At 39.7% G+C, this 10,514-nt stretch overlaps 1 protein-coding gene across 2 annotated transcripts in view; it reads right to left on the bottom strand.

Moving 5' to 3' along the window:
- adad2 (adenosine deaminase domain containing 2) overlaps nt 1–10,514 on the bottom strand; it is a 17,576-nt gene that overhangs the window by 3,100 nt on the left and 3,962 nt on the right. For both annotated transcript variants that reach the window (XM_005727802.1, XM_005727803.1), the window contains exons 4-9: nt 10,249–10,387; nt 8,355–8,483; nt 5,152–5,302; nt 4,735–4,905; nt 4,244–4,458; nt 3,372–3,606 (exon numbers count right to left, since the gene is read on the bottom strand). In XM_005727802.1, the coding sequence (XP_005727859.1) occupies nt 3,372–3,606; nt 4,244–4,458; nt 4,735–4,905; nt 5,152–5,302; nt 8,355–8,483; nt 10,249–10,387 (1,040 nt within the window). The remainder of the gene's footprint in view (nt 1–3,371; nt 3,607–4,243; nt 4,459–4,734; nt 4,906–5,151; nt 5,303–8,354; nt 8,484–10,248; nt 10,388–10,514) is intronic.

Below are 10,514 nucleotides of genomic sequence, written 5' to 3'. Positions count from 1 at the left end.
TGTTCTGCATCAAATTTGATGCCACACAAATTATTTGTGCCACTCCATAAAATAATTTCTGTCCACTATGAGATAAAGGAGAACAACAGCCTGATACCTGCAGGCCTGACAACAGGAGATGTATCACTCCTGTATCACCTGTAACATTCAGTAGTTGCCTCATTGTTCTGACACACACAACAAAACTACACTACACACTAACTACACAAAATTTGCGCTAAACATCGCAAATCTCTCACATCTCAAAACACCGCTGTCACTCCTAAAACTTACCCCTTCCTAAACAACTAAATGCCATGTTGCCATATCATTTTTTGATTGGTCGACATGGTACATTTTTCCACCAATAGGAAAAGGTGGGGTTTTTGGTTTTGCTCACAGGTGGAGAGCAACGCCGTTTTTACCGTTTCTTCCCGCAGTAAATATAAACAACGATAGTATTCAGGAAGAAAACCAAACATTGCAGATATTTTTTATCATAACTCTGGTTTTACGTGGCCTATCAACACTATTAAAAAACTGATATAAAGTCCACAGTTTTTCCATCAATTGTTCCGTCTGTCCTGCTCACATCTCCAATGGTTGTACACGTTGTCATTAACGTGGCTTCACTCTACATCAGCCACGCCGCTTTGCTAGCTAAAACACCGGTGTCGGCACATAAGGACGCTGTCATAGCCTGACAACCACGTTGATTAGCTGCGTATATACGCATTATTGGCTGGACTATGGGATAAGGTGGCATCGTTCTAATCCCATACGGGAGCAGCCAGTCACTTACTGACTAACACTGCAAAACAGAATTGTTTAAGTTTTAATTTCAATTCAGGTTAGATTTTTTTTCTGTGCGCAACGCAGATTTTCTGTGCACAGAGACCGTGCCAGCAGTGCGCGATTGCGCACTGCACAGAGCATCCAGCGTAAAATCTTTGTCAACTCAAACATTCCGCTCATCAAGAGATTTCTGTAGTTGATTCGCCAGAGATGAGGTTGAAAACACTGTCTATGATACTGTTAGCCAAGGTGACCATGGAAATTGTGCTAATGTTGACAGAAAACAAGAGAGAACCAAGGAAGATATATTGTGTGTGCAGGAGAACAGGTGGAAGTGAAGCAAGGCCAGATATTGTTCTACCGTGGTGTACAGTTTTTATGACAGGTGGTTGAGTAAATCTGTAAGCACTGAAGATGGAAAGAGAAGTGGAGTCTGAGTACTATTAAAAGAAAGCATGTGGAGAGTGTTGTGGAGGTGAAGAGTGTCAGACAGGATCAGACAGGAGCTTGAATCTGGAAATCAAAGCAGGCATGTTGACTATTAGGTGTGTCTGCAGCACAGGCTGGATGTCAGAAGAGAAAGGAATTCTGGAGTAATTTGTATGAAGTGGTAGAGAGAGGGTGATGATTGGAGCAGATTTCAATGGACATGAAGGAGAAGGGAACAGAGGTGTTGAGGTGGTGTTGGGTAGATATGATGTTAAGGAGAGAAATGCAGAAGGTCAGATGGTGGTGGGTTTTGTAAAAAGGATGAAAAGGGCTTCAAGAAAGGGAGGAATCTGGGGTAATGCATAAGACTGGATGAAGGTAACTGGATGAAGGTACACACGGGACTGAATCTTACACATGAGGTTCAATCTGAAAGAGACTGCAGGGAGTTGTCAGGGGAGAATGTAGCTAGGATAAAATGAAATGGAAGCCAGTAGGATGACTCTGGAAAACAAGAGGAAAAAGCAAATGCAGAGGTGAAAGTTAAAGGAGGAAGAATGTTAGTCAGAGTCCAGGGAAGAGTTGAGACAGGCTCTGGGTGATAGGGAAGAATTGCCAGATGACAAACGTACAGATGAAGGACACTTCCAAGGATTGAGATAGAAATGTACTAATGAATGAAGAGTGTTTAAAAGGTGGATGGAATACATTGAGGATGATGAATGAAGAAAATGAGAGAAAGGAGGGATAGACAGAGAGCTGTTGGAGCTAGATCAAGGATAGAGGTGAGCAGCAGTTATGGTTTCATACCAGTTTCTGATTTTCAAATGTTGATGAACACTTACAAGTATAGAGGAGGTCAGAAGGAGTTGCACAGTGTCTTTTTGGACCCAGAGAAAGGATGCCATATCATATCATATCATATCACAGGAACAGTGGGACTAGATGTGGAATTCGAGTGGGACAGAGAAGTACGTGAGAGTGGTCCAGGACATGTGAGGTGTGCAGTAGAAGTGGCAGGTGGGTTCAAAGTGGGGGTGGGATTACATCATCAGGAGTCTCTGTGGACTATGATGTTCATAGACAACATTGAGATCTCTAGTGAGAGTAGGGAGGGAGTAGAAGAGAGCCTGGAGAGGTGGAAGTATGCCCTGAAGAGAAAATGAATGAAAGCCACTAGAGGCAAGACAGAATACGCTTGTGAGTGAGCAGGAGACAGGAGAAGATGAGCTTAAATATCTGGGGTCAACCATCCAAAGCACTAGACTAAGAGCACAACAGAAGAGTGTGCAGGCAGGGTGAGAGTGTGGCGATGAGTGTAGGGGTGATTTGTGACTGAAGGATAGCAGAGTCAAAGAGAAAGTTTACAAGATGGTAATGAGAACTGAAAGGATGGTTTGGAGACAGTGATGCTGAAAAAAAAAAAAGAGAGCAGAAAACCAAGGTGGAGGTGGCAAATTTGAGGATTTTAAGATTTTTCATTGTGACCAGAATGGAAATGATTAGAATTGAGTTCATCAGAGGAACAGCTCAGGTCGAGTGGTTTGGAGACAAAGCTAGAGAGAGTTGGTGTGACAGAGGAGGATGTTGGGAATAGGATGAGATGGATGCATATGATCTGCTGTGGCAAGCTCTAAAGAGAGCAGCCCCCTGCATACCTCGTGTCCTGAATTCCTGCCTTTAAATTCTCTTCAGAAGTCTATTTTTCTTTGCTTTTTTTTCCTTTCTAAATAGTTGACACTTAAAACCATGGTGTTTGCCTAAAAATAACAGTTCGAGCAAGAGGACAACAGCTGAAATAGGCAGCAACACTGCAGTGGAGAAAAAAAAGGAAAAAAAAAAAGGATCTTAAATCTATTTTTGGCTGTAATCTCTGCTCAAGGACAAAACAGCCTCCAGAGAAAGCCATGTCTGTGTCACACTAACTACTGGACATCAGCAGTTGTCGGCAGCAGCAAAGCCCAGTGATGGCAGGAGCCCCAGGCAACACAGAGGCCATGAAAGTAGACAACTCTGACAACAGCTCTACCATTTCTCTACAAATGACAGCACAAGGAAAATTTTCATACTCGTCCCAAATCTATGGTGTAGAAACACCACATTTTCTAAAAACTTCATCTAATTTATGACAAAGACTGATTTCTTGAAAAAGAAAAAAAGGGTCTTACCCCTCCACAATCAAGCCCTTGCTGCTGTCCAAAACTTCAATATCCTGGTCCCCGAGGCACCAGTTGATGCTGAGGTTTTCATGATGCAGCGAGGGCACAACAGGCCCCACGTAGTCCCCGCAGACAAAGACGATGTCATGTTTCTTGTAGGACTGCGGCAGAAAGATCTGCCATCCATCACCCAGTCGCTTGCTGGTGATATCAGACACTTCCTGGTTCATGAGCTTCTGGCCTCCTAAGTAAGATTTTAGAAACATTTGCAACAGAAATAAATTAATTTATGCAAAATTTAGTTTGTTATGATGCCACCTTTAGCCAATTACATCTGCAACGTTGAACTGGAATTAAAGCTTGTCAGTATTTCCAATATTTTGAAATGCGTTGGCTCACTATCTTGCTGATACATGGATATGATGACTGATTCTGCTGTACATAGATAGATACTGTGCAAAACTGTTGACCCACCCCTCATTTCTTTATATTTTGCTCATACAGAATAATGCTAATAAATAATAAACTGAAGCAGACTTGCTTTACTTTTTTTGTAATGGTTTTAAGCAATAGTTCTCCAGATTTTCTGAAGGTCTTTCAAAGTTTTACTTTGGCCATTGGCTGCTTTTTCACTCATTTTTAGTTCAGCTCTTGTACCTGACCATTTTCAGCTCTTTGGAAACCAACCTTTAAAAATGGGAATAAATTATGTGTTCATAGTAGAAAAAACACCAATTTTCATGAAACTTGTGCATGAACAACGGAAGAAACCACTACATTCTAGTGCTGATCCAAATATTTGTAGAAAAACATCCAAGTATTCATGATGGGTCTAGCTGCACTTCCCTTCTAATAAAGAATAAATGCTTTAAGCGTCTTACCTAGTACCATGCTTGTGATGTAAAGTGGCTGAATAAAGTGGCTCAGTAATGCACCCTGAATCCCAGTAACAGTCCAGCGACAAAGTTTGTCACTGCCAGACATGCAGCAGACTTTGGCGCCCCAGAGACTCGGGTCAAGGTAGGCCACAGGGACCAGTAGGCCTTTGAAATGATACTGGAGAACCATAGAGGTCCAGGTGTCGTTTGCAGAAACCCTAAAACAGGACATTATGTTACATTTTAGTTTACTAGAACTTAATCTTCATGAGTAATGGACAAAATTTAATGTCCATTATAAACAGAGTTAAAATTAACCCATAGAAAGGTTAATATTATTCTGTGTTTTACAACATGTACAAAATGTCACATTTCTTGGAAGATAAATCCACAGATTTGAATTGAGACCTTTTACAAGTACACAGGAAAATATGACTTAAAAACATGTATAAAGAAAGAATCAAAAGAATGGGATAATTAGCAGATTGCTGTACTTAAAGTAGAAGTTCGTAGGAGCTCCTTCGGGACACTGATTGGTGTAGAGATGCAGACTGATCTTGGGTTTGAGCTGAAGCTGGTGGCTGGCTGCACTACTCTCAAAAATACAGCTCTCCTTGGCCTTTGGATCAGCATCAAAGAACAGCAAAAGCTGTTTATACAGAAACCTGAACACAAGCCAGAAAAATAAATATTATTCCCACTTTAAGCTGCAGCAGCACTTTCAGTGAATCAGAAGCATTATAACTGGTAGAGAGCAAGTGAGATGTTGCAGCCTGCTTTTTACATCTTCATTCTGAATATTAAGAATAGATATTTGAAGTTCAGGTGTTCTAAATCAGAACCAGCACTTTAACACCTGCATTCTTGAGATTTGGATGAAGTATTTAGGAACTAATTTTAGAAGTTAGTACCTTAAAAGAGCCCGTCTGGCAATGATGATGGCATGGCTGTCATGAACCATCACCCCATTGTAGCAAAGCCATTCGCTACAACTTGAGCGGCCAGATCCCACTGCCACTACCTTGTATTGCTCACATGGACGACCTGCTGTATCCAGAACTTCTGTGGGGAAGAGATAGTTTTTCTTCTCAAAGCTTCATTAGCGATAGCTTTAATTAACAATGACTGCGAGAGATGGAAGTAAAGATGACACAGAATGATGCTTATAAAATACTATTTAGTTATCTTATTCTGGGCCTTGAAGCAGCAAATCCACTGAAACAAGTAATTTTGGTTCCTCTTAAGACCTCAGTCACTAGGGAAGAATCTGTAATCCTCGACTTGTTGGCAAGTGGTTACCTGCTTTTACTTGTTGAAATTGTTCCTAAAACCAGAGCTGTGACTGAAAAATTGTTAGCAGATTGCTGCAGTTGCCCATAATTGTGTAAATGCTGTAAGGCATTCACACTATTGAGTTCCCGTTTCTCTTTATTCTTTTTTATTCCTCTAGTTTGAATGGAAAATGCCATCTTTTCTTCAAACACTTAACACCAACTACTAATGGTACAATAATGAGACGATCATAATAAACCAGATATGGAGAGCCTTTGCCTTTAAAGTGAAAACTGTTCTTTACCGCTGGAACTAGCACGATTCCAAAAGTTGCAGCTTTTACTTTGAAGATGAGCATTTTTCACACTTTCTTTACTGCTCTATGAGAAATTGGTAGGGTGTCCTCAACCTGTGTCCAAGTTTGTGTGACTGACTCTTAAAGGTACTTTTATGCTCTCCGTTCACCACCCGTTGAACGGCATGACTAAAGTTATATCACATCTGTTTGTGCTGATGTGCTGTTTTGATGTTGATTCAGTCAGTCAGATAATAACAGATTACATACAGAGAGATGGTGCAACAGTTTGGAAACATTTTAGAGACACAGGGGGTGTCCAAATTCATGGGCTGCATCCTCCTGAAGCCGCATTTGTAGGCCAATTACGCCACAGCGACACGCCGAAGGCTGTCCAAATTCGTAGACTCCTCCGAATGCAGCCGACAAATGTGTCCTCCTTTTCCCTGAATTTGAAGGTTGGGTCGGGTGTATCCTTTGTGGCCCACCATATCCCAGAAATCATAGCATGGCCCAGCCAATTCCAGTTTTCAACAATGGCTGCCGCTACTAAGTTTTAATATTAATCTTATTACTCTTTCTCGATCACAAAATAAACTTTTAACATATTTTCAGGCGAGAATGTAGCTGTGTAAACTTCAAATATCTGCTAGGTTTATCAAGATATCACATATTTGCAAAAGTGCTCCGACGTTTTCGGAGACATCTGTTACCCACCAGATCAATAGCTAGCCGGGAGCTCGAGGGTCACTAGAGCCGCCGAGAACGGCACAACTGCCGGCACATCATTTTCAGATCACCGCGGTCTTTTGCTACTCAGGTTAAACGTGATATATGAGTCGCTTAGATAACCTAAAAATGTTATTGTTTGGCTTTTTTCAGTGTTTTATTTGTTCGTGAGTAAATCAGTTTGGCTGAGATTAAAGTTATTAGATTAAATTACATTTTATTAATCACCCGGGTGATTAATAAAATGTAATAAAATGCAAATCTGAAAGCTAGACTGTCCAATTTCACAGCGGTTTACTTCCGGCCTACCTGGCCTTCTGAGGACCCGGCCTACGTAAACCGCGGCCCATGAATTTGGACACAACCTTAGTGAGAAAAACAACAACATTGTTTTTAATGTCTTTGCTTCCTGTTTTAACTTTACTTCCTTTATCAGCACTGATGTAGCATTATCTCCTCAGTGGTGGCACCTACTGTTCAGGAGAATACTCCAATAGCTACCTGCATTATAACACTGACCATAAAAGTGGCACCTTAAGGCTGTGTGACTGAATCTTTAGTCATTTCTCTTTCAAATGACTGAAGGTTTGAATAGCACATGTGCGGAGATGCTGTGCGCTTGAACTGATGATACCAGGTTAAAAAACAACAACAACAACAACAACAAATCCTGTCAGGAACTGAGCATTTAGAGCACCGTGAAGCCTGAACCTTTAGACTCATAGGGACTGCTTGTACTGCTGACCTCATTAATAAATTCAAATTCAAATTCAAATTTATTTGTCACGTACACAGTCATACACAGTACGATATGTAGTGAAATGCTTGGACAACTGCTCGTGACCTAAAGAAAACAAAAAAGGAAAAAGGGTATGAATAAGATTAAAAAAAGAAAAATTAAAAAGGGTAAATTTAACTAGGAAGGAATAAAATATAAATTAAGGTTAAAAATGAAATAACTGTACAACACAAATTAGAATGAAGGGTAAATTTAACTGGGAAGAATAAGATAAAATATATAAATTAAAGTTGAAAATAAAATAACTGTACAACAAAATACACAATACACAATTTAGAACTATATAAGAAGGAGATTACTTTACATCAGTCTAAATGGCAACTCTCAAACAACTAAGAGGCCTTCTGTGCAGGAATGCCGCACAGTTGTGTAGTCGTGCATTCGGTAGTCATATCGAATTAGCTCTCAGCTTGTGCAATTTAGACACTGTGTGTCTTAAAAGGAGTTTCATCTCCTAAATGGTTCTTCTAAATTGACTCACTCAGATTATAACTTCCGTTATTTTACTTCACATAGAAGTGCCAAAGAATTATGTTTTTATATACACATATCTTCTGCTTCCATGATTATTAAAAGAGAGTCTGCATATATTGCTTTAATTCCACAATATTATCTTTTAATGAGTGACCCATCATATTTAATGGAAATTTCCAGTTGGCTCACATGTGATATCATACACACTTTATGATAATTGAGTGCGACCTTTTTTTCATGCTTTGAAATCTTCATGATGTGGACTGCTAATGTCTGGACATTTAACATACTACTGCAATAATGACCTGCCACTGGTACAGGCTCACTTTACGCATTTATAGACAGTTAAGAGTAAAACTAGTCTCCTTCTTTAGCACTGTTAAGATACAGAATTTTTATTTTTTTTTTTTTTAAAAAGGTTAAAAATAAACGGGATACATCTACTAAATATCCAGGAGCCACTTATAACCTACTATGAAAACAATAAAATCCTGCAGTGAAGTGCACAAATCTAATGGAAAACTGCACGTGTACAAGAAGCTTACCTCTTATCAAGACAAATGCTGCCATGTGGCTCTTACAGGCATAGAAATCTGGACACATTTTCAGGAGGCTGTCAAACTTCTCACTGCTTATAGCTGCCATGTGATTCTTGTGCCATTCAGTGCGCCAAACTGGAAGAAAGATAAACAGCAGAATCCAGCTATATAATCAGGGACAGAGCGTATTTTGGACATCACTCATCTGAGTGTCCTTAAAACTGTGGAAGCAGAAGGACTTTGCCTTGAAAATGTTTATGATGTTGCTACACATCATAAACATTGTCAGCTGACTGGCTGAATATATGTGAGAACTTCGCTTTTTTCCCCTCATGCTGGTAGTGACAAAGGAGTTTACCACGTGTTAAAATGAAGAGAAATGTATTTAAACTAATCTATTGTACACTTCTGAAAGAAACGTGCAACACTTCAGTCCAAAGATAAGCGTCTGATGAAGCAGTGGAGGTGAGGTATAAGCAAGCAGAACTTCTTACAAACAGAAAGAAAAATGCAGGCGTCACACTTGGCGCCTTCATCTTAATATATGTTCAAAAAGAAATAAAATAAAAAAATAAGTAGAGGGCATTTTGCATAGGTTTGAATATAGGAGTGTCTTGCGAACAAGACCGGTGGTTTGAAAACCACTGATCTGAAAACCCTGAAACGGAGCTTTCAATCTCAACAGGAAAAAAAAAGACCTTAAAAGGGTGAACGTGTGAAAAGATTTTCTTGAAGGAGGGAGGTTGATGACTGACTTGTGTGTGATCAGTAGTGATATTCAATGACTGTATGACCAGGACAGAGTGACTCAGGCACAGGCAACAATCATTTTTTTAAAGTTACAGTCAGTCTTTTTTGAGGTCATTTTAATAAAATAAGAATGTTACCTTCATAAATATACACCGATTAGAGTGTAGTTACGTCTACAAACAAATTGATGCATTGTCAAAGCCTTAGAATTAATCCATTAAAAATACACAAGAGCAGCGACCGGTTTGTGGAAGTTGCCATGTTAACATGCCATCTTAAATGCATGGACTTCGCCATTCCACCTAATTGCGTGTTATGTTTTATACTAGAGACCAGTCACAATTGCAATTAATTTCTACACATTCAGACTCAAGACATGAAGGATCATTCCTATGCTTTTAATCATGTGACAAGGGTCACCTTCACCAAAAAGCAAAAACACAAAGGAAAGAGACAATGTGACCAGTGTCTGAATAAAACTAACACATACAAGTGTGCATAAACATGCTTTTTATTCCCAAATCTGTCTGCAGATTAGACATGCAACCATCCCATCTCTGGACAGCTGATAATGAGCCAGCTAACAGCTAACAACAACAGCTGGTTTTGAGTTAACATTATACCACCTAATGTACGGCAGTTTGATTACATTCTCACATCATGTGAGAGTTGTTTCGCTTATTGTCAGAGTTCAACAATGTTAGATCCACTTCAAAGAAAGTTTACCTAATGCCAGCTAACAGGAGCATAAAGAGAAGTTCAGGATATCCTCAACAACCTGCCTTAGTATCACTGTCATCAGAAAGAAGTGAGCTTCACTTACTCATCATCTCGTATCAGACTCCTTTAGAAAGGTTTAACAACCTCCTGCACTAACCACAGCTGCCAGAGTTTTTTGTACTACAATAGCCACTATAACTAGGATTACGCATTTGAATTGGAAGCTGTAAGAAAAAAATAATTCATGACTATAATCTGATATCTACTGACATCTAATTGTGCCTTTAACACTGGAGGGAGCAGATTCGCAGCTGTGAGAACAAACTATCAAACAGGGTGTTTCTGTGTATACTAGCTGGTAGCAACTGCAGAAGTGCCACTGAAAATGTGAGCGCTTTCAAGTTTTACTTTTATTAAATTGCTACTGTACCTTCAGTCTTTGTGGTTGTATCAGGTTGGTTTATGTCCTTGACCTGCTCTGTTAGAAGATCTTCATCTGACAGTATGCTTTCAGGAGGTGACATACCATGAAGGGAGAGCACAGCTGGTTCATCATCTGAATCTTCAGCCTGAGAAAGACAAAACGCTTCTTTAACCTCCTAGGACCTGGCGTCCACATATGTGGACATCACATTTTGGGTTACGACGACATTATACTGCTACTGTTCTATCAAAATTTTAAACTAATATCCTCAT

This window comes from Pundamilia nyererei, unplaced genomic scaffold (assembly GCF_000239375.1).
Source record: "Pundamilia nyererei isolate P.nyererei 1_Seehausen unplaced genomic scaffold, PunNye1.0 scaffold00026, whole genome shotgun sequence".
Lineage (NCBI taxonomy): Eukaryota > Metazoa > Chordata > Actinopteri > Cichliformes > Cichlidae > Pundamilia > Pundamilia nyererei.
Note: the sequence above shows the minus strand (reverse complement) of the source record. Positions and strands in the feature narration are given on the sequence as shown.